Source organism: Nyctibius grandis, chromosome 11 (assembly GCF_013368605.1).
Source record: "Nyctibius grandis isolate bNycGra1 chromosome 11, bNycGra1.pri, whole genome shotgun sequence".
Classification (NCBI taxonomy): Eukaryota; Metazoa; Chordata; class Aves; order Nyctibiiformes; family Nyctibiidae; genus Nyctibius; species Nyctibius grandis.
Window position 1 is genome coordinate 18,126,295 of NC_090668.1, and position 25,066 is coordinate 18,151,360.

The following is a 25,066-nucleotide window of genomic DNA, read 5'->3' on the forward strand; positions in this document are numbered from 1 at the left end:
TGGAAGGTAAATACTTTTGGTTACCACTTAACATAGTGGGATCTATACAGGTATCTCCAAAACACCTCTAACTGTGCACTGAACACTCATTTCATGTTTTGTAAAAAGAAAACAAAACATGTAACTATAATGTATAAAAATGTAAAAATGTGTAAAATGTATAAGGCGACTTATTTCTGAAAACACAGACAACAGATGCTGCAGTCTAAACTACCATTTATGCAGCTTAACTGATTAGTAACCGACCAACAAATTGTTTCCTATCTTGCCACTCCTTCTCCTGCATAACAGAAAAAATACCTTGAAATGAAAAATAAAAGCTACTTCTCTGAACAAAATAATAACAAAAATAATAAACGGCAGAAGAAAAGGAGCAGGATGCAGCACCTGTTGGAAACTCTCCCTCAAATGGCTTTGATCTTCAGGATGGCAGAATTCTAAAATATCTTTCCCCAGAAGATCCTAGAATAAAACATAAAGCTGTGTAAAAAATCCAGACCACAACACAAATCCACATGCAGATCTGCAAGTAATCCTTGCAGATACAAGATCTACCACCCTTAATGGGACTACTCAGTCAATTGGGGATGAATCATACAAACAAGGTTCGTAGGCATCATGTCCCACATTATATTTGTACCGTTGCACAGATACATGTATCAGATATATGTACTTACAAACAAATTTTAAATTATTTTTTTTAATACCTGTGAAATGGTGTCTTGAAGAGCCTGACATCCTCTACTACAGCTCATTTTATGGCACTGATTTTTGTAAAAACAGTTACTACAAAGTTACCTAAAATCAAAATAAATGGGACAATCTAATGAGCAAGAAACTATTTTTGTCTGTAAATTGCAACGGTTGAGGGTCATCTGAGGGAGAGTTGTGGTAGTCAGGAGTTCATTTACTATTCTACTCAGTTCTGTGACTAGCCTATTCTGAGGAGCAGATGATGCCATAAATGATGTTTGCTTACTGTTCAATAGTTTGGCAGAAGTAAAGATCTACAGGACAAAAACTCTCTCCAAGCACTGTTAACTTTCTATCATAGAAATGTCTTCACTGGAAAGCTGTGCAAGGTTTAAAGCATCTTGCTGTTAGAATTCTAATAGGATCTAAAAGGTATAAAAAGATATCCCATATAACAAAGGGGAAAACTATAAATTTTACAGAGGCAAGGACAGTAAAGAAAAATTAACAGCATTTAGTGCACAACATATGAATTATCAGCTACAAATATTTCATGTTTTGCTGCTTTTGTTTTTAACGTGGAAACAGAATTTTCTTCATTAGCTCTAATCAGTCTCTGCATTTACAGCAACTCACTGACCTGGGGCTGGTAGCCAATGACACTGATGCACCTTGGGTCGACAAAGGTGATGACTCCATCAGAATTGTGCCTAGACAAGAACTCAGTTGGGACTGACATGCCATTCATGTCCATGCACACTGGAGAGCTAGTTACCTAGGACCAATGAAGTCCACAGCATTTAGTCCACAGAACAGTCAACTTAAGTCAAAGTTGATTACATAGCTAAAGAACAAAATCTGTTGGCAGACTGCTAACTACTAGTCATAAATAAAGCAACAGCATGAATAAATGACACAGAACAGCTTTTAGTCTACTTTGCAGTGCAAATATCTCACCCTATGGCACGTATCTAGGCTTAATAGCACAGCAGGAAAACAAATACACCTGAAGTTCCCAACAAGGAGGGATATAGTAAGGATATAAGTATGGCTGGATTCATCTTACTCTGTGGGACCACATTAAAGTTTGGCATCTTGGCTCCTTCCCTTGTCAACCAAGAATGACAGACTTCCAGAGGACAATTCAACCCACCCATTTTAGGATGGGAAGGTCAATCCCTGTAAGAGGACAACTCATTACCTGTAAACATATCCAACAGGACTAGCTCAGACTAACACTCAGGTTTCAGGTGAGGATTATCTGAGAATACCCAGAGAACCTGAACAAAGTTCTCCATAGATTGAGGTAGGTGATGATATCGGACCAGCAAGTGGCTGCTCACAATGAAAAAACACAGTTCTGTAAACGCTCCTCAGAGTTCGTCAGAGAGAATGATGCACTTCCAGCTCTCTGCCTGAAACCTGTGCAATCAGGCCACTTCGCATCCATTCATTCCTACTGGGGCTACAAATGAGACCATTGTTTTACTTACAACTTTCAGAACCACCTCTGTTAACAAGGTCCCAATGCAAAAGAAGCAAAATCTCATTTGTTGCTGTCTTGAAGCAGATTAGCCAGTTAACTGTATGCAAGATTTCAATTTGCTGTTACAGAGCAGAGTTTATAATTTGTGCACCTTGAGTCCTTTGTGATTAAACCCATCCCCAGAGCCTCCTCTTGCCCTCCCTCAAGTACCCTGCTGGCTCTTCTAACATAAGGGGTGTTTGTCACTCCACATGTTACTAATGTGATTTTCTTGGAAATCTTGGCAGCTGTAACACATGAATCCCCATAACTTCCTTTTCTCCATCAGGGGAATATGTTACCCTTGATTATAAAAGCATGATTAACCCAAAAAACATCATGCAATACTTCTGTAGCTCTGCCATCACAACAGAGACACGCTCTACCGAAGTGCTAACGCAGTAACAGGCAGGCTGTTCACCTCAAATAAGATGGGTTTGGCACCTGTGCTCCAACGAAAGGGTCATTCTGCCTCGTAAGAAGGAGCAATGCCATCCTAGCAGATGGCAATGAGTGCAGGCCAACAGGAGATCATGCAGGAGGCTCAAACACGTTCACCCATGGCAGAATTCCCAGATCAGAAAGATAAAACTTAGCCACCCTGCTGCAGTGAAGGAGATTCACCGCGACTGGTCTAGCTCCTTCTCAGAACTCTCGTCAGCAATGGACAAAGGAAGAAAATGTAATACATCAATTGCAACTGTCTGGACAAAAAGGAAGTAAAATTTCATTCTCACAGTTCCCTTGGCCGACATCACATGGGAATGTACGCTACAATACACACTGAGAATAAAGCTATTATTTGTGAAGTGCCTCTTAACTGCCTTATCTTTACCATTTTCAGAATGACTCCTGCAATCACAGTTTTTCAAGTAGTTGATTAGCCAGAGAGAGAGAACGAATGAAAGAATAGCAGGGAGCATGTCACTGGCTTTGGGAGCCACTGTAACCTACCATCTGCAGCACCTGTACTCCCACGTTTCTCACAAGCGAGAATATCCCAGCCCTATACACCCTAGAGAATAGCAGGTCTGTACATGCTAATGCTCCAGAAGCATCTTTGCCGCTGTTGTTGGGTTAAATACACATATGCACCCAAAATCATTTTTTTCATTTTGCTCTGTTGACATGTTCTAAACAAGTCCTGCCTATGGCAGGGTGGTTGGAACTAGATGACCTTTAAGGTCCCTTCCAACCCAAACCGTTCTATGATTCTATAAATCACTGGCTGCACACAGACATCAAGTCGCTTCGTATTTTGGAGGCATGTTAAAAGTTACAGTCTAGTACGAGAACTTTGTACAAATCCTTTACAACTAAAGCAGAAGACTGATTATGCTTTCCAAAGTAGTTTATTATAAGGAAAGACTGGCATTACCTGAAGCCTTCCTATTGCCACAAGGCAATATTTACTACCTTGTCCCACATCAGCATCTTCTTCTGGTATAGTCATTCCTACAGTAAAAGATAACAAATACTGTTATAATTAGGAAATTTGGATGAGCAGAGACGCTGCTGGTCTGGTTCTATACTATTCTAGATGCTCTAAATCACACAAGATAATGTTACTGTCTTCTGTAGGATTCAGGCATTATCTCTGGAGTCAGATCAGATGATCTTCCTCAGTTGTGCTTGATCCTACATACCTCACATGCAGATACAGTACCCACGGCAGCAATTTTGGCTACCAAAGACAAAGCAGATACAAAAATTCCATTATACACCGAGACGGACAGTAACATTTCCATGAGTACTGCTCCACAGCATCTTACTGGAACCATGTGGTCAGTTAATGTGGTCAGTGAATGTGCACTATGTTTAGTTTTCTTTGTGAATAACATATCATAATGAGCCTTAAAAACAAGGCACAGCCTAGATTATTCATTAACTTCATGCTCATATTTCACAGCTGGTTTTACTTTTTTCTATAATGCACTAAATCTGGGTCGTTACGTTGAAAGAATGAAAAAATGCGGATGCTTTGCTAACAGTGCTTGTTTCGGTTGTGTAACAGGAGTAACTATTACAAACACAGGAATAATTTCAAAACATACACGTGTACTGTTTTCCATCTCAGTGTTTCACAAATAGGAACACTCAGATTAGCTCTGTTGACTTGTGAGTTGGCTCAGCCTTTAGTTAAGGCTATTTCCCAACTCCGGTTTCGAGATACCAATTTCCTATGAAGCACTTGAAAAAGCATCTTCCAAGAGTGACACTGCTGACTTACTTTAAATGATTTGTAAACTCTTTCATGAGGCTTTTCAAGGAATTCAGTCACAACAGGCAGTGCATCATTTAAGAGGCACTTTAACGCGTTAATGAAATTAATTGCAAAGCAGCTACCAATTATGAAACAACAGCCACTTTATTCTCAAAATCTATAATTCCCAATGTAAGTCAGTCTCTGGGCCGTGCAGAGGATGACAGCATACAACTTTCCTACATGATGCCTCTGAAAAATTACTATAAATGCTCCTGAATGAACTGAAGTAGTCTCTCAAGGAAGTTATTTTGTATCAAAATAATTGAATCTTCTTTGACAATCAGTTTCTAAATAGCACTCTACAGGTATTTTTCAGTTCCCATTGAGCTATATAATAAAATAAAATATACAAAGTATGAAAGACAAAAATGTATATTTTTGTATAATACATTCCAACTTTATTTGCAATGGAATTCACAATTTTGGGGGGCATAACTTCACTTGCAGCCCTCGACAGATAACTCTGATTTTATCAGGGGATCTCAAGAGCTTTACAAAGGAGAAGCATTACTGTCCCTTCTAACAAGTGGGAAATTGAGGTGCAGTACGAATTTCAATGTCACACACTACAAGAGCTGGGCAAAAGCCCCTTGTCTTCTACACAATGATCTTGCTATCCAGAGATACAAGTTTGGCCCTAAATAACTCCTTAGCTTCTAAACCTATGTGATATCCCTCACCAAACACCAGGATACTCCTCTGAAATGTTTTCTTAGAAGCTGTATGAGAAGATCAAGGTGGCAGTACGTGACCTTAGGAGCACTTTTTAAGAAATCAGTCACTAAACACAAACATTAAAAATAACATTGGGTGGAATCAACACATGTTATTTTGCAATTAAACATTATTTTGTGCTTCCGATAAAGGTCCCTTTGTGGGTTACTACGGACCCAAGCTTTCACTCAAGATACTTCACCCGATTTAGAACATCCTTGAAATGAAGACAACCTGCATTTATCCTCCCTATGGGACTGTTCTGCGCTGCCTGCAGTTCATCATTTTATCCCCTAAAGCAGTTAAATTACAAAGCACTGTTTTGATATGGCACACACCGCTATACCAGTCTCTTTCTGCTACACACTATGCAAACCACAAACAAGATCCCAAACACAAATAAGTCCCATGATCTGAGACATCAGCATACCATGGAGAGTATAAACCACTGACATGAAACTACAGTTAAGAGATTCATATTACAGAACTATTTTGTTTTCCTTCCTTGCTGTGTTTACACACAGTTATTTCTTCAGTATAAGACTTAGTAATTAGCTATTGACAGCTCCAATAGGCAAGGGAACTGAATTTGGCTGCCTCTTGAGAAGAGAGAGAAAATTACCCTAAAAAAGCAGCAGCAAACTTATTGTGTCCATGTCAGAAAAAATTTTGGCAGGCACGTGGCTGCTATCTGCTCACATGTATGTGGGGTGCAGGGAAGGTCAAGCTCCCAAAAGTTCAACTGTCAGCTGAAAGAACAAACATTTTAAAAGCTGGTGCCTGAAGCAATTACGGTTACATTCACACAGCTTGGTACAGGTGGTCTGATTTCAAAGATGATGAGTGATTCTAGGTCCTACCACCTTCAGAGGATTTTCTTGGTGGATGCCTGACACTCCTGAGAACTAGGCCACTTAAACACAGAGGCCTAAGTGCTGTTTTAAGGAAATAATTCTAGGCATTCTAGTTGGATAACCTTAACCAAAAGGTCCCTTTAAAATGGAGTTTTCCATTTGAGCAGGACAAATTTAAAGTATTTTCCTTTGACTTCAAAAGCTTTTTCAATCGTTTCCTTAGCAGCACAGTGTATTGCAAAGGACAGCAAAGATACTCAGCTGGATGGCTTCCACTTCGCATAATCTTTTTTTCTGCAGCTTTCAACAACACTTTCCTTTTTAGGAGCTTGGTCCATGCTTGCTACTGCCCAAATAAACTAAAAGCAACATAAATAATCTCCAAAATTAAACCTAGCTAAGAAACACCATTTCTGATGTCACTCTGTTGGCAAGGGAGGCTGTTGTTCTAATTTTCACTTTTTTTTTTTTCCCCGCAAGATGGATTACATTTGGACTGTGTGACACACTGGAAAATATATTAGTTGGGTTATCCCACAAGACACCCTATGAATAAAAAACAATCTGCCTGGAATTAATCAATACATGACCCAGTGAATTGCTAACCCTTCCCCAAAAGTGCCTAGAGTAAAAATATGCCAAAATGACTGTCTGCTTGTTTGCAGTGTAGGTGCTATTACTGACAGCATCCACAGAGGGAAATTATTTTCTTTATTCTTTTGCTGATAGTTACAAAGATTCAACTATGGGTGTGTGCTTATATGAGGATGCATTTGTAGGAGAGATTTACTCTTGCTTTAGCATTCCTATTGAACATACTACAATACGGACAGGTAAAGATACGTGCATTGCACTTAATACTGGTTTGTCCAGCTCTTAACATTATGTAATATTGCTCCTTAACATCACCAAGTACCATCAGTATCTCCAAAAAAAGTTGCAAAAGCCTCCAGGAAAGCAGCCACGAAACTGATCATTAGGCGGCATCAACAAAATAAACATACATTAGTTATTCACATTCTTTATGTGCAACCCTGTGAAAAGCTTTATTTCTCAACACCAAATACATGCTCCTCTTGAATAATAAATATAGCGCTATGCTTGTTCAAGTTAAGATCAACAATTTGCAAAGCTAAGCCTGCAACTGAGCATCACAAATAGAATGCTGTGCCGTTAGAGGTTATATGTAATTTCCAAGTGTCCTTTATGCCAGCAAACAGTTTCCCACAGGGTAATGGCATGTGTTTGTGCAGACATAAGGAACTGTTTAGTTTTCCCAATGAACTTCCAGTTGGCTCTAACAACAGAACAGCTTCATTTTCTGCCTTCTTTCTCTATCCTTCTGCCTTATATTTTCTGCAGGACACAGAACTGTGTTAGTGGATTTGTGGTTTTACTTCACTACACTCAAAAGTAAATTATTTACGAGTCTTTAGAAGGACGTAATTTAAGTGTGCAGTGGTCACTAGCAATCCCCTGTTAATGCCTATCTCCATCAGGACCATTACTGATAGTTACACACCTGTGCATGAAACTGCACTGTGTGACTTTATCTCCCACACACAACAACGGAAAAAGGCTTTGTAACAACAAAAAAAAGGCTGTGGATGTTTACAGAATATCAATGAAAAATCTCATGAAAAATCCCAATAAAAACTAAATTCTTCTCAAAAAAAGCCCCACCAAACCTTAGAAATGACAGCACTGCAAAGAATATTCAAGCAACTGTTTTGTTTTGTATTGGAAGAGGGAGTACTTTGCACAAACGTCCAGATCCTGGCCAAAACTTTAAAATAACCTAACAGCTTTGGCATGCTGTGGTTAAGACGTTACCGTAAGTCTGACTTGGAAGACTAAAATGTTTCTTTTTTAAGATTAAAAACTAAGGAGAAAAAAAAAATATTTCAACATTATTTGAATTTAACATTATTCTGGGACTCTTCATTTGAAGTTTTCGAAATAAGTATCTATCTAAGCCTTTTCCTCACTATGTTTTTCTTCAGGTTCTGGCTTTGATTTACAGAAAACTAGCAACATCCTGACAGACTGGATCTTTTCTCTCCACCAAATATTTTCCATCAATTGTTATGGCATGAAAAAAAACTATTAGGAAAAGATCATATGGACCACATAAGATTCATTTCCTTCCAGGAATGAGATGTTCAGTGGGGAAAAAAAAATAGAAGAAAAGCAAATGCTTGCCTAAGTTGAAAACAATGATCAGGAGAAGGTCAGGATTTCTCAGTTTTGTGAGTGGTTATGCACTTGAAGCAGTGTTTATGCTAAGGATCACAAGCTGCTTCACCAGGGACAGAGGGATAAAGGCTGGAACTGGTGCTCAGCCAGTTTCAAACAAGGGTCTTTTTACTTCATTCAAAAGAATCCAACGCTGCACTGTCATTATTTAATCTAACATACACTCCACATAAGAAATGAACAACGTAACTGGCTGGAATGTTGATCTGGAATATGTAACCTCCTTGTTTCTTGACTTCACACACAATTTACCCTGATGCAGAGTCAATTGAGTCCAATGTGTAATTTATGGGGATAAGCATGCAGGTATCATACGGTGGGTTTTGTACTTGAGCTTAGTTTTACCTCTCTCTTGCAGGCACAATGGAGGAAAATGAACGGACCATTAACAAACCCAGCCTGAATGGACCTGCTCCTCAAAGCAGCTCTGTCCTTTCCCCGTGGCTCGCTCACCCAGAGGCAAACACACTGTATTAAGGGAACAGCCAAATAGCTCCTTTTCCAGGGGAACACAGAGAGAGCACAGGCTGCAGCACTCCCGGGTCTGCTTTGTTAGGAAACACGGGAGAGGCAGGTGCTGCCCACAGGTCCTGCATGCCCCGAGCTCAGTTCTGTGCAGAGGACAAGGCACAATGCTTCCTGTGTTTGCTCTCCAGTTTCTCAGTGAAAAATGGGATAAAGGCAGTCTGCCAAATGCTGCTCCATAAGGGATAATGAAAAAAAAACGTCAGGTTAGATGTAGCTAAAAGTGTTTTCATGCTGACCACGGACCTGAGCCGCAACAGAATTAGATTTCTACTTTAGATTTCTGAAAAAAAACATCCAGTCCTTAAAATATGCCACCATACTGATGCCAGCTGTCATTTGTTTTCACCTGTTTAAAGTATTTGCATTACTTAACAGATTTAGCATAGACTGCTTACAGCAGCAGCATTGTCAAACCTGATAGTCTGTCACACTAATAATGATCACAGAGCAGTTCTTCTCTTGGTATTTCTGCATCAATACTGATTGTGCTATGCCCAGTGTGAGACTAAAAAAAAATTAACACATCGGCCACAGACAATGCAATACAACCCTGAAAGAGAAAATACCAGGTGCTAAACAAATTAGATTAAGTACAGATTAAGTGCATTTGCTAAATATTTGTTATTTCATTTATGAAAGTATGTTTATGTGTTGTATATTGGCTGTATAATGCACGTTCCACACTGCATGCTCTGAAAGAAAATGTATTAGAGTGTACACCCTGGCAACTTGAAAAATAAATGAAAATGAGCCTTTCCATAGCTCTCTGATTCAAACAAAAGTAATTTTATTACAAGGTAGAAAAGCCTTAGCAAATTCGATTACTGCTGCAGTTATTTCATTTGCTTTGCAGATTATGGTTGAATTACCATTGGCAATCAGAACAAATGCAGTGATGTTGCCACTTATTTACTCGAATGTATTGGTGACCAATTCTGCCCATGGATATTCCCATTCAACTCTGCCAGTCAATGGATACATGACAATCACCAACACAAAGTGGGGAAGACTGGGAGTGCAAATAAACTCTCCTGAAAGAGGCCCCGATTCAGTACTATATGCCTTGAAAAAGGCACTCAGGCATGACTGTTATGAGTAATAATTTGGATGGTAGCATAAAAGACCACTGAAATTCCACATAAGGCTGTCAAAATCGAAAACATCCCTTAGGATTGTGCTATAGTTTGGAGGCATCAACATTGTGGAGGAGTACTGGGATATCATAAGGGAGCACCATGTGATTTTGAGGAGTGGAGTAATAGAAATGGGATGAAACTCAACATTACTAAATGCATAAGCATGCACTTGGGGACTAATAACAGTCATAAACTACAGGAACAGAAATGGGATGAAACTTTATACTACTACTTGAAAGATCACACAATTCAAAGCGATATTTGCTATGAACTGGAAGATCTTGAGCTGACAACTGAAAAAAAGGCAGCCTGGTATATATATATCTGGTGATTTAGGATGCCAGCAGGATGTACTATACAGAAGAGAAGCATGCTATATTGTATACCACCAGTCAAGATAGGAAATATCATTTTCATTATACATCACTACAATCTCATCTGGAACAAGACTGTATAGTGACAGTGACCCACATTTTGAAAAGTTAAGTGAAAACATGAACAAGTGCAGCGAAAAGACACCAGGATAAAGAAGAGAATGCATTGTGAGAATGGAGATCAGAAGTGGGCTGGTTTAACTGCGCAAAGTCAAGGCTGACAGGCTACGACCTCCTTCTAGAAACGCACCAGAACACCGGAGACAGAGACACAAGGCAGGAAAACTCCCACTTGATCTTCAGTGAAATATAGTCCAAGAATGCACTGGCATAAACTTCCCATAAACTAATGAGGACTGGAAATTAGAGAGGTTGCTAAGCATGGGAGAGCAGTGGGGTTTTGGAAGAGCTGGAGACGGGGAAAAAGCCTCGCTAATGTAAACTGGAATTTACAAAGTGATACTTGGCAACTGGGCACTCAAAGATCCAAATCCTTCTCATCCCATGCTCCTGCATCGCAGTCTCTGCTCCCCTGCAGAAATGGTGGCTGGCAGTCATATACTGCTGATGTCCTAACCTAACGCTAACATGAGTTTGTGCGTTTGCAGCTCTGCATTAGCGATACACACCCCCGAAGGGTTAGATCGCTTTAAACATCCCATAACATGCAGCAAGCTTTTCCTTCAAGTTAAGCAAGGAGCTGAAAGAAGTCTCATTTGACCTGCACCTTCCTGAAGAGACATCCCGTATATCAAGGCTGAATTCAATTATGTTTGGAATTACCGATAGAAAAGTTAATCTCTTTGTGGAAGAAAACAAAAAAACCCACCACCTTTCATTTTCATAGTGCAATTTACACACACTGAGCTCTCACTCTTCCAAGACAGAAATGAAATTGAAACATTTTGACTCCCACAGCACACTAAAGTATATTAAATCCTATTAGCAACAAGATGGGAGGTTTTCCTTCTTCTTTCAGAGCTGCAATTTAGCAGGAAATCAACAAGAAGTTCACATCCGCATGCTGGTGCCTGCACACCACTGCACAGACTTGATGCAAACCACCTCTTAGCATTCATAATCCCTGGATGAATGTGATTTATGCTTGTGGTATACGACCACAAAAGGGCAGGACAACATGGTTTGATTCATGCCAGCAGGCGCTGTCATATTGCAAACAGCCTCTTCAACTACTGCAAACGCCAAGGTCAGCTAACCCAGTTCATGATGATGTCTGGATGAGCTCCACTGTCTCCTCTTTGAATTTTTCAAAGGTAAATATTCCCATATGTAATACTGAGTTACAGTAGGTAAATGTTTTTCTCTGTAGTTCAAAGCAATACACCAAGACTTGTTTCCCAGAAAAACAGCCTCAAAACAGAACTTACCACAAACACTGAATGTTCTCTGCTAACACCACCACTGTGAAGACCCACACATCTGAATTGAAATTACACATTTTCATATGTAGGTGCTTGCAACCCAGTACTTAAATATAAAAGCACTCGTTGGTGTTTTCTAGAGGTACAAATGCTTTGTGTTTACCTTCTTAAAATCAGGCCATTTTTACGTCGGTTTATCAGACAGAAAACTTTTGGCCCCGGCTGCTGTAATCCCACATTACTGACAGCTTCTACAGCTCTCTGTGCCAATGAAATTGAGAAAGGTTTCACACGGAAAAACAGGGAGTCCCTGAGTGAGTAACAGCAGCTGATTTCTTGATATCAAAAGCTTCTCAAGATGAGACTGAATGGGTTACCCCACTGAAATTCAGCCTGGTTTTGTACCAGCAAAGGGATCCCAAGCCAGGTTTCAACAGTCTTGAGGACTGTTCAATGGGGCAGATACACACCTGCTGGTGGCCAAGCCTTGATATAGCCAGTGCAATGGACAACAGCATACTGTGCTTCACCTTCTTTTACTGGGCCGAGGCCATTCCTAAAGGAGAAGGAAACACAAAAATATCATGTTGACTGACACGCAGAATAGCTTTATATTTTTAAACTCCTAATAGTGATTTACTGATATTTGTAAATTAGAAACAACCAACTGTCAACCTAGAGTTCTGTACAGTGTCAGCTCCATTGCAAAGCTATCCAAGCCTTACTTGTTTTCCATAATGCTTCTTGGAGAAAGATACTGAAGCTTATTTCAGAGATGGAGCTGGATAAGACAAAGAAGTTGAGTGACTTGCGCACGGCTTGCAAAAAGATCCAGTGACTCTGCCACAGTTGAATTTAGTGGAGAGTTCTCCTCTCCTGAGACTCACTGCTATTTTGTGCTGTGCGCTAATGTAGATGTTTGTCCAGGTAGTACTCCTTGATGGAGCATTAGCCCAGTGGAAAATGAGAGTGCTTATGGCAACTAACTGTTGCGGTAAATTAAGTAATAGTACCTGTATCTTTTTCTCATGGTGGTTATTCTGTTCAGAGGTAAATGATCCAGAGGAGCATTTCCACACCTAAAAGTAAATTAATATTTGAAAGAGCTCAAAAATGAATATAAATACTTCAGATGAAAATGCATTTTAAGATCTTTATTAGTATATACAAGTAGACAATAATGGATATTTCTGACAGAAAGTCGCAGATTCATGTTTTCTTAGAACTTTCTGCTTACACAGGCTGAGTGTTTTGAGTGTGCTACAAATATTTTCTTTTATAGAGAAAAACAGAAGAGACTACAAAAAGATTCCCTCCTGCCCCCCAATCCTAAAGACTTTTTGAAATAGATATTCCAAGAGTGACTAAAGAATAGATACACTTCAAAACACTATAAAACAAGGGTGAAAACTAGAGAAGAATGTAAGTCAGGCCCCCCAATATCCACACAAAACAATCTCAGTGTTCCAGTAGCTTCCCTGGACAGAGCATTTTGACTGCCATACACCAGCTACAATGTTAGTAGATATTAATCTACTGTTTGCAAGAACAGACTATTTACACTGTCAAGTAACTTTGCTTAACACTTGTTCATGTATATTTTGTGATATTGCTAACTGTGCCTAACTGTATAATTTTAACAAACCATCTGAAGCTAAGTAAATAGTTTGAAGGGTAAAACCAGTTCATTTTCAATGGAAAAAAGAACAATAACAAAGAAAGAAGTAATCACAAGGAAAGTTCACATTATTTGAGGCTCATTCTTCCCACGAGGTTTTTTTTTAATTATTATTATTATTTTTTTGTCTTTTTTTTTATACCAGTTACTGCCAAAGAGAAGTAATGAACAATTAAATGAGATTTAGAATTACAAAAACAATGGGGCTACTGGCATGTATAAAATTACTTTCATGCACTGGAGTCTACAGAATCAGGGTGCTAGGAAATAACTGCAATCTGAAATGTTGTTTTAAAAGCTGGGGAACAACTGTAAACAGGACATTAGGCCTGGTTTTCTTTGCACAACAAAGTCTTCCTCACATGACCACTATGTGCAGCTTGGAGGAAGAGAAAGCAATGTTCCAAGTGTCTCTCTGCCAGGCTGTATTTCTTTCCCCCCAGTTAAGGGGGGGGAAAGGAGCTACAGCTTTAAGTCTAATCTTGCAGGTATGAAGTATATAAACCCCTCACAAAGGTGCCCCAAGAGCCATACATTCAGCTTCCTCACATGACTGGAAAAATCCCACCCCATAACCGACATACAGGGATCTGTTTTAATGTATCAATATTTTGCTTTGCGTGTTTGATTCCATAACAAATTTTGCATCATGTTTTCAACACATATATTGGATACAGGCTGCAGATGCAATTATGTACTTCCCCGTCCTAACCACACAGAGAGAAATTTATTGCAATAGCAATAAATGGGCATTTTATCCCATTAGCACTACAACAACAGAAATGCCCACAAGTCCCAGCCAGAAGCACTGGGCAGGCAGATCTCTTTAAAGAAGCCCAAGCAATGCAGGAGAAGTTGGAAAATTGCAAAATAAAAACCCTCTAACAATTACTCATTTATCTAGCATCAACCAGCTGACATTTGGTTAATTCATACCAGGCTTAGGTTAATTCCTACATAGCTGGCAAGTTTGCAACTGAATTCCTGTTTGTCTTCAAGATTCTTTTCATATTATTGGTTTGCTGAAAAAATACACAGAGTTGGGCTTTCATTACTCTTGTGAAAGCTTTGTTCCCAAAGTATTGATTCAAATAATTTGACTACAGGAGACAATGGCTTACATTCCAGGGGTGAAGTTGTCATGAAGTTCTCTGGGGAAAGCATCCTACACCCCACAATGATAAAAATAACTGCAACACACAAATGAGGTGCTGCTTTGTTATTGATCATAAAGGAAGACAGGTTTCAGTTTTACTCCAGTTCCAAAAGCAAGCATTCTGGAAATGCTTAATGGGAGCGTCTCATTACAGATCTGTTTTTTAAGCAAGGTCAAATTAGTGCAACAAAATGTCTGAAGTCTAATCTGAGGCAGGACTGGAACCACCACAGGAATACAAGGCAAATGCGTACCTCATCCTGCAAATGAAAGAGCGCCTTGATCCCATGCACATTCTCATTGAGGACTGCTGACCCTCCTTCTTTACTGTTCCAGTCTTCAAGTCGAGGATTCGTCCTAGAAAAGCCAGGGAGAGCAACTGATGTTCAGTACATAAATTCAATTCCATTTACTACAAACTAAGACAACAGTAGGTTCACAAGCTAAATGCCATTAGCCCAGTTAGGGGAAAAAATACCAACAAAAAAATCTTGATCCTGGTCTCACATGGGTTATGTTCTGGCTTAACTAACGATTTCAGCGAAGCGGACTCTGAGTCACAACAGTAATGGCTCTTTTCTTGGCTGGTCCAAGACCAACTTCCAAGGCAGGGTCAAATGTCTGGAGGCAGAGAAGACAACAACAGCAAGCATAACTTTTTGACTTGATCTGCTCCCTCCACTCTTTACCAGAACTGCAGATAAAGCAACATGCATCATTTCCCTGCCAGCTGCTCCTCTTTCCCTGTCCTCTCGTGTCTATCCAGAACGCCCTCACCATAACACCACCACACATATTCAGGGCTGCACTGACAGTGATGAATACATAAGATGAAGCTTTTCTCCTTGATGATGAGATACAGGATGTGTCACAGCAGCACTTGTGGTGGGGCCCTTTCAGAGTTGATCAAAACCTGACATGTCAGCGTATTTTTAAAGTTAATTTTCAGCCGGATCAGTGAGATGATCTGACTCACCACACAGCAACATTAGTCTATGCAAGGTCCATGGCTGGACCCTGCTGATCAGCCTAAGATGATTACAAACCTCAGAACCTCACCCCAGAGACACAACATTGAAAAGGGATGACAGCAACCAAGTCACCTCAACAGAGGACAGGACGGAGGGAGCGCTGAGCTGATGCTCCTACAGTAAATTGGGGGAGGCCTTTATTAAAAAACAAAGGTAGCAATGTGGTAACAGATTAATTTTTCCATTCTCCTGAGACAAAACAGAAGGCAGTGATTATTACAGATAGGTTCAGATCAGTGATGGCAGGGTACAGGGTATCAGCTAGAATCCTATTGTTTATCACCAAAGAACTAACAGAATGGACTTTTACATCTACAGATCAATTGCTAACAGACGACTACAAAATCTTACAACATTAGTAACACAGACTAGAAATGAATCACTGGCCCAGATCCACAATGCTTCAGGCTGGATACAGCCGCAAAAGTGACAGTGGGCAAGAGAAACGCAGTGGAACAGCTGCCAGACAATTAAATGCCAGCCACCAGCGCTGATGACACATGGCCATGAGCAAACCTACATGGTTACGGTAGGTACAGTATCTTGCAAGAACTGAAACCGTAAAAGCCCAAGCCTTTACCATGACAGAACTCGCCAAGTTTACAGCAGTGTAAGATACTGTACTCTGATTGTGCTAAACTGAAGAAATAATGCAGAATACATTCAAAGTCTCCCTCAACAGACTTCCTCAAAAGTCTCTGCCCAAAAATTAAGTTCTGAAATAATCCTACTGCCAAACACTAATTTCAAAATTATTTTAACTGAAAAATACTTACCTCTATCTATGAGTGGGAATAAAATCACTACAGAAGAGTTTAAAGATCAGTGTTTTAGATAAGGAACTAGGCAGTATCATTTTAGTCTTAAGGTATACTAAAGATAACTACTTCTGGAGGAAAGCCATCCTTGTTGACAGAAGGTCAGACTGTGTCATTTGGTGTATCTCCACGGTATATCTCAGATGGTTAAGAAGAGCAATTCCTAAAGATGCTTCAATTCAGACCACTAGGCTATATATCAATACAGACATATGATTCAGGTGTGAGCTGGGAAATACCACCATATTTCCCAGCTCAGTTACGCTGACCCTATGATGTAAGACGGATCTGAGGTCCAAACACACTTCCCTTCTCTTCATGTCTGTCTCATTTTCTACATCCAAAGCCACAGTCTATTTCCCCATCCCTTCAACTAATCACACAATTTGGAGAAATAAAATATCATTAGGCAGGAGGCAAACTGACTCACAAATGAAGGCAATACATGACGAAGCAAGTAAAGACAGAACATATGTGCAGGACCCAGTGGCTGTCCATATGAGCATACAAGCCAAATAAAACCATTAACAGCATTTTTCTCTTTGGACACAAAAACCTTCTCATACACATAAACAAAAGAAGAGTTTCTGCACACTTTTTTTTCATAACAATTCTTGAAGTGACACTAATAATCAAAAAGCAGTGACAGTAAACATAACTCAAACAGCTAATAGAAACATCGCAGTTTTTATCATCCAAGAGCATCTACAAAAATAAGTATGCTTCACAATTACGTGGCTGTTAAGCCTAAAATTGCTGACACATGTTCCTTTGGCATGTCTGGAACCCCTGACAACAAAAGTCATAGTTTTTAAATTTAGCTTTTTGTTTGGCAATGTCTTAGAAGTATGTACCAGATAACAAATAGCAGTCTAAATCTTGCCCTGACTTACAAAACCACTGCAGGGGGCATGTGGGAGTATGAGTCAGAGAAATCCTTGATACACAGATATTACGACAAAGCTCTCTCAGCAGCTTGTTTCCATAGTCCGTCGTGCGTCTGTTAACCTTGCAGAGCTCTAACAATACAGTACAGATTTTGATAGAGGACAAGCAGTTTGTGTCTCATATATTATTTTTAGACACTTATGATCAAATTATATCAAAAGAGGAAGAATTATAGTTGAATAGACTAAGGACAAACAAGCCTGCCAGTGCGCTCCCTGGGATAAGAGGGATCTCCTAAGACACGGCATACCAGGGCTCATATCTCTGTTGGAGCTTTTAAGTTAATAACATTGATGTCGCCGGGTGTGTATGGCACATCTGGGAGAGTAAACTGGGAAACAACCCGCTGTGAGACCTGTATGCAACCAACGGGGCCATGCAGCACACGTAAATGATAGCTTTGGAAAAAGCAATGGTGTGGTAATCCCAAGTGCTTGCACCCTGTGTCTGCCCGCAGTACTGCATACACACCAGTGAGAGCTTTCTCTGGGTGGAGAGCTCTCCTGTGTAATGATGGCAATCTGGATACAGTGTTAACCCTTTTTATTTTTGTGCTAACTGCTCAAAAAAAAAAAAAACCAAACCCTTAATTTCTGCACATAGACTTACAGCATTTAGCTTTCACTAGATAATTCTAAAGAAGTGCAGAGAAATGAAAAATGGTGAAGTCAGGACAAGCTGCAGTTGTACCACAGTATTTGTCGTGATTTATTGCTATGACAATCTGCAACTGTAACAATACAACATCACCTCGTCTCAAGACACTACTCACAGCCGTTTCTCCCCAGGCTCCCTGCCACTCCACACCTGACTCTGAGAAGGGGATGGACCCACACTGCTCCGCTTCTGCCAGCACGGAATTGAAAAATCATCTTCTACCTGCTTTAATATCATCTACAGTTCGCTACAGCTGCTCAAGTGATGGACCTTGGCAGGTCTCACACTGCAGTCAAGCAAACTGGCATAATCGCAACTCAGTGTCATACAGACAGCTCAGTTCAAGGAGGTGGCATGCTCTGATGATAGCTCTGTCACTGAACCACAAAATATTCATATCTCTGTGTGTTTCTGCATCTTTTACACTGGTGATGCTACCTTGGTGATAACTGCTCATTTAAGTTTCTCCACAGGAAACACACACAAAATACATTTGGTGTAAAAGTTGGTCATTATATTCTTATTAATAAGAAATATTCTAGGATGCTCTGACAACTTCTGCTAACTGAACAGTGTACATGTGCATTGTTTTAATTTCTTCTAGTTTCTTCAGCAGAACAGTTTTAACAACCCAGTGCCACCACCAGCTGGATCCCTTATGAGCTTCCCCATAAACTGGTAATTGCATGTAATTCATTTTCATGTTAAACCTTTTCCCTCTCCAGCTCCAGACACAACCCTCAGATACAGCAAGCACAGGACGCGTGTCTCCATCACAGCACTACCGGACTGACGCTGCTGTCTTATTACCATTTCCAGCAGCTGCAACAACTCAGAGAAAAACAGAGTTTACTCTGCTGCAAAAGAGAAAGCAAATAAATGAGCACAATGCTTATTAAAACCAGCACATAAATCTCTCTGGTTGGTCTGGGTATAATTGATAATCTGTTGAAATCTACCCGCTACAGTCCCCATTCAGGAGGCAGTATTGCTTAAACCTGCAATAAACCAGGTGTCCTCTGAGCAGGAATCCACCATGCGACCCAGGAACCTGATGTCAGCTGTCATTACAGGAAAGGGTTGTCAAGGGGACCAGAGAGGTGAGGACAATGTGCATGAGATGAATTATTTGGGTTAAATTAGAGAAACCATATAAAGCTTTTCCCACTAAAGAGATTTTAGTTGGTAACCAGTTCAAGTACTGTGGATACATGCCAGAAACATTCCCTTTGTGTTCTGCTGCAGCGTGTTTTCAAAGATGCTCTAAAAATGCCCTCATAATGATCAAGGGGACAAATGTTCACATTGGCACTGATATGCCCCTTGTGTGTGCAAATAGTGAACAGAATATGCATGAACCTTCCCCTTTTTGGATCTCCAGTTGCTACTGTGAATGTTCAAATACCTTTTCTGTGCTTGCAATGTTTGGGATGAACCTAAGCCAAGGATTGCCCTGGGCCTACTGAAGTTCATGGGGTTTCAAATCTGGGAGTTTGGCTCAAATCCATCTTTACACAATAGCACCAGCCTGTTAGAAAATTTGTTCCTCCATGTTTAAGCACTGCATGCTAAGGTTTATAGCCTGGTAATCAAACACAGTCTGTTCTTTGTTATTTTTCTCTTTTCTTTTTTTTTTTTTTTTGGTAGATTCAAAACTCCATAAACTTCAATACCTAATTCCACCACAAATGCTTTCTCTGCTGGATTTCCAGTTCCTAAGAATCCTACAGTCTGTAATTAGAAAGTCTGTAATTAGAAAGAAAGGTTGTTACATGAGGGCATTCTTCTGCAAAAATTTCAGTGCAAGCTGAATTGGCTGTCTCTAAAAACAATCATACGGTATTCACATCCAGTTTGCAGCATGGAAATACCTGTCTTTTGCAACAAAAGACTACTACCTGTTTACAAAGATCAGAAGAAATTTGTTTTGGCCTTGTGCACACAAAAATACTGTTGGCAAAGTACATGAGACAATTTTCCATTTCCCTCTAACTCATCAGTAGATGGACTGCTGTCTTGTGTAGAAGCTCGGACCTTATAAGGAAACAGCCTGAATTAATACATGGAGTCTCACCTTACCCTCAATACCTTCAGCAACCCAGCAAGCTTTGTGCTGTAGTTGACAGTATCTTGCCTTACAAAGAACAAGTTAGATATTTCATAGTTATTCTCAGCCACTGGACTGTCTACATATTTCTTTCCAGGCAAAATAAAATAAACGATAAACTAAGTTTGGTTTGGACAAGATAACAAAAGATGACTTTGTGCTCATCAAAAATACTCCACAGGCTACTCAGGGAAGACAAACAGGACACAGGAATACTGCACCCAAAAATCCTTATGAAAACTAAAACCATCTTTGTCTTACTATAAAAACAGAAAAAGCAAGACAGGGATGCAGGAAAACAAGAGGAAATAATTAAAAATAAAAGCAAAGTGATGGTCAAGGTACTGATGCTTCTGGACACAGCTCCAAATGTAAGCTGACCCCCAGACTGAAGGGTCAGAGAACAAAGGACTCCTTTTACGGTGACGCTCTCTAGTAGTACATTAAGTCTTTAGAAAGTAGCAGCAGAGATCAGCTTAAAGATGTGTGTTCTCAACTAAAACTAACTGCCAGCCCACCATGCAGAAGTGCAACACTGCCAATAAACTATTTATCATTTGTAGAGAGGCAGCACAGAAAAGTCTTTATCACTCATGAGCGTAGCAGCAAAAGCCACCTCTGTTACTGTACCTCGGGATATGAAAGATGTGCACGAAGACAGCAATGGTGGTTGGACACTGACGCCACAACAGTTTGTACAGATATAAGATACAGGTCACTGCTTGGGATAAATGATAAAGCTCCAGAAAACAAAGTGAAACTCTTCTTTTTTCAAATTTTTCATTTATCAGTTTACACATATGCACCGACCACAGCTGAACCTTCAGCTTTGCACCAACTGAAGTATTCAGCTGGCAGAGCTCCTCGTGAAAACAATGGATGCATTATGAATACATAAGCAAAATGTCTTCAATAAGAAGATTAAATAACCTAAATTTGATCAATTTATATTAAATTACTCTTGATAAGCTCATGCCAGAGCAAAGCAATTATTTCAACAATTAATCGCATTAATTCAACAATTAAAAGAAAATAAAAACCTTTAAAAATTGATACCCTTACAATTGTAAGGGATACAATTGTATCTCATGTTCAATGCTGCTCAGCAAGTGCTTTAAGCTCTATTAAGTTTAGAAAACATACATCCACCCTCCGGATCCCAATATAAAAAAAGTTTACAGATGATCTAAGAACACATTAAGAATCAAAACTGAAATGCAAACACAGTATTTGAAGGCTCTCCTTCCAGGAACTCACATTTACATAAACCAGAAGGAGCTCACAATATACAAATAAAACAATATATACATTGGGGAAAAAAAATCATATCACATAGCTCTTCTCTCAGCATTCTGGGGTTTATTATTTACATAAAAGAAATGTTCATAAAAGCACAGACGTATCTATCACGTACATACACATATTAGAGTACACAGTCCTGTCCTGAAAGCCCAAGTCCCCGCTCTGTAAATGACATGGTATCTACTATCTTAAATCTACAACAAAAAGACACCACTTCTTGATAGCATTTAAAACACATCGAGAGGCCACAAAGAACGCATAGTTCTAGAAAGTAAGAGCCTGATGAGGTGGTTTTTACAAAACAAATTTGCTAACTTGTGATGCTTAACACACTCACCAAAACCCCCTGCTCATTCACAAACACCTCAGCACACAGGCACCGGCACTCCTGACACGCTTGCCTTCCCCTGCACCAGACGCAGCACCGCGACGTGGGACGGGTGCCAGGGCTCGCAGTGACCCAGAGCAGATGGGCTCGTAACCCGCAGCAGGCTTTTCTCTTTCATACTTCAGATTCATGCAAAATAAGTATCACAATTGCACTGTTAGTGCACATACATTTTTAATTCACTTGTGGAAAGGGTCTGTTCCCCAGACTGTCTGCTCTGCGGGTCTGGGAGCCCCTGTGTTCTGCCTGGAAGGCATCTGGTAGCACAGGTCATCCCTTACTGGTGTCATGGCCTTTATGGTCCATAATCACAACTTCAACCCCCTGCTTACAGGAAGCTCAGGACATGCTGGGGGAGAACATGTTCCTGATCATGTGGAGATGGTTGTGGAGATCTAAATCTTTCCTGATATTAAAATCATGATCCTATCAAATCTTTCAAGGAGCGGGTCAGTAGGACTTTGATGGAGGTGGCACTGTGGGTGGGAACAAGGTCTCCCCATGCACACTTCCCACCCTTGCTTCCCAGCTGCTCTGACCATACACAGAGGATGGGACCTCCCCACAGGAGACTGCAAGGCTGTACAGCAAGCCAACATTTATACCTCTCTCCTCTGCTGTACAGGATCTTGTGCCCTGGCCCAACGTTTCCAGAAGAACAAAGCCACGGGGATGGTGATATACCAATATCACCTGAGAACACAGTACAACTGTAAAATCAGTCAGCCTTACACAGCCTGGAACAAAATCAGCGACCACACAGGACTTCCCAGCTGTCATTAGACTCCACACGTATCAACCAAGGAGCTTGCAGGATGGCAGGGGTAAAATGCAGTCGCTCTTGCTCCAAAGCTGGCAGTGACTTCCACCCAAAAGCTATGAGACTGCTTCAGCTCTCACAGGCTGGGGCTTCACTGCTCTCACATACTTGTTTTATCGTGCAGCAGAAGCAGCACCGCATCCCTACCCCACTGCACGTACCACTACATTACAAAGCATCACTAATACACTGGTAAACAAATATATCAGTATACAAAATAAATAACTGGCTCCAAGCATGTACTTGTTGTTGGCAGACATTAAAGCAACTTTCAGAGAAGACCCACAACTTTACTCCTATTTTAAAGATGAGGACACTGAAGCCCAAAGGAACGATTTCTCTTGCCTGTGGTCAGCCAGCAGCGTAGGTGCAGCTAGGAACAGGGTCTGAGCTCATCTAAGCAATGAGTTCTCAAGACACTGTAGCTGTAGATGAAAATTCTCAATAATATAATCCCCAGTGATCCACAGTGATTCTCAGAAAGTCCATAAAAATCTCATGATGACTATATGCTTATCATGGCATAATCAGCTTAAATGATAAATAAACATGATTATGCTTCGAAAAGAAGACTATAGGCTGGGTGGCTGATTTTGTCTTTCTTTATATCCTGTGATAACCTCTTGATATATAAATGTAGAACCTGAAATGAATTAGCCTGAATAAAGAAAAGAAATTTCACTTGAATTGAATACACCGCTTTCACAATGCTACTTAGAACCAGGACATGCTCTCTATTGCTCATTTTTCCCTCTGCACTCAAGAAAAAATTCCTGAACTACCTATCCCATAACGATGGATAATATTGGGCTTATAAATACAAACCATCAAAGCTCATTCTCCTCACTCATCTAGCTTCTCAGGGGGACTATTTGAAACACTCTAAATATGTTAAGGTTTACATCATCTAATTGCAAAAGGCGTTGTATAAGCATTAGAGTCAAGTTATGACATTCTTACAATAAAATGAAGAGTTGATCCAATCAAAAGCAAAGTTAAATAAATAAAAAATGTAGTAATGCAATTGAAATGTAGCTATTTTTAAATATCTGTCTGTCCCCTACATACCAACTGGAGACACTGACCCACAAAGGGGCAATTGAAAAGCTTTCTCACCCCCTCTTGTTTTTCAATAAGAAACCCCTCATGTTACACAGCTGTTTGCTTAATACAACTTGTTCTTATAAAAGCTCATGAGGCCAAAAGGTCTCCACTGTGCCTGCCTTCACGTTTGACTAACCAGTCTGCATCACATAATTCTCCACAGTGTTGGGCAAATATGCATCGTTTTAATTAAATTAAAAAGGAAACTATGTGGGCTTTTGAGCCTTGCTATTGAGTTAATTTTAAGGGACTATCTGAAGGGATAGTGTTACAGATCACATGCGAGTTTCTCCACTGATGGACCTGGAAAAAACGCACAAAAAAACCTCCAAGCAAATAATTCAAAGCACATGTTGAAAGTTAAGTTATAACATAAAAAAACCCTAAAACATTTTAAGGACTAAATGTGTTTTGAAACTATTAGCGATGGTTATCTTATGTATGGGAAATATTCAGCATGCTAAATAAAACAGCTGTAGAAAGGCCATACAGATGTGTAAGCTCTCCCTAGGCATAAATACAATAGCATCTTTCTCCATTTCCATCCCCTATCTGGGATGATGATCCTCTTTTTTCATCCTTGCATTGTCCATTTAAACTTTAACAGCAGATGCTTTACCTTGCTACAGATTTGTGTAAGTTCTGACATAGCCGCGTTCTGATCTCTGCAGGTACTTTCAGGCTCAGTCACTAAACAAATAAATATCACCAAGTTCATGGTTCCATGAGCTGGGCAGTTGGGGCAGCACTTCTGTTGGAATTATCAGATGTATTTGAAGGAAAGTCTGAGCTGGAGAAAATTATCATACTAAGGCCTGACGGTGATCCAAGATACAAAGAGCTCCTCAAAAGACAGAGCAGACTTTCTACAACTACAAAAAGGATGGAAAACCTCAGAAACAGTTACTCCAAAGCACCATCAGCAGAGACTCCCATGACCAGACAGCTATCCAAAATAACCCTATAAAATGTCATTTCTTCTTTTACCATGCACATCTGCATAATAAATCAATACATAAAGGTTGCAAATAGCTTTTAAATTAACCTATTTGTTTCACTTGAATGCTCAGCAGGAAGCTTTACTAAAAAACACTCCTGCCAAAAAAGCTTCATCTCCTGGCATTCTGTATTACTTGTACTTCATTATCAAACTCAAATAACTGGGATATATGCGTTATTACTAAATAGTAGTATCATCTGCCTCTGAGATTTGGCTGCGTGCTGTTCCACACGAGCCAGTGACACACCATGGGATAGTTCATTAGAGGAAATAAGTAATGACTGCAAGATGATTTTGTGAGATATTTTGCAGGAGACAGAATTAAATTT

At 40.0% G+C, this 25,066-nt stretch overlaps 1 protein-coding gene across 1 annotated transcript in view; it reads right to left on the reverse strand.

The window, feature by feature from the left end:
• ARNT2 (aryl hydrocarbon receptor nuclear translocator 2) overlaps positions 1 to 25,066 on the reverse strand; it is a 102,770-nt gene that overhangs the window by 27,434 nt on the left and 50,270 nt on the right. The window contains exons 6-11 of the mRNA XM_068410184.1: positions 14,817 to 14,919; positions 12,742 to 12,807; positions 12,199 to 12,284; positions 3,597 to 3,673; positions 1,334 to 1,468; positions 388 to 462 (exon numbers count right to left, since the gene is read on the reverse strand). Of these exons, the coding sequence (XP_068266285.1) occupies positions 388 to 462; positions 1,334 to 1,468; positions 3,597 to 3,673; positions 12,199 to 12,284; positions 12,742 to 12,807; positions 14,817 to 14,919 (542 nt within the window). The remainder of the gene's footprint in view (positions 1 to 387; positions 463 to 1,333; positions 1,469 to 3,596; positions 3,674 to 12,198; positions 12,285 to 12,741; positions 12,808 to 14,816; positions 14,920 to 25,066) is intronic.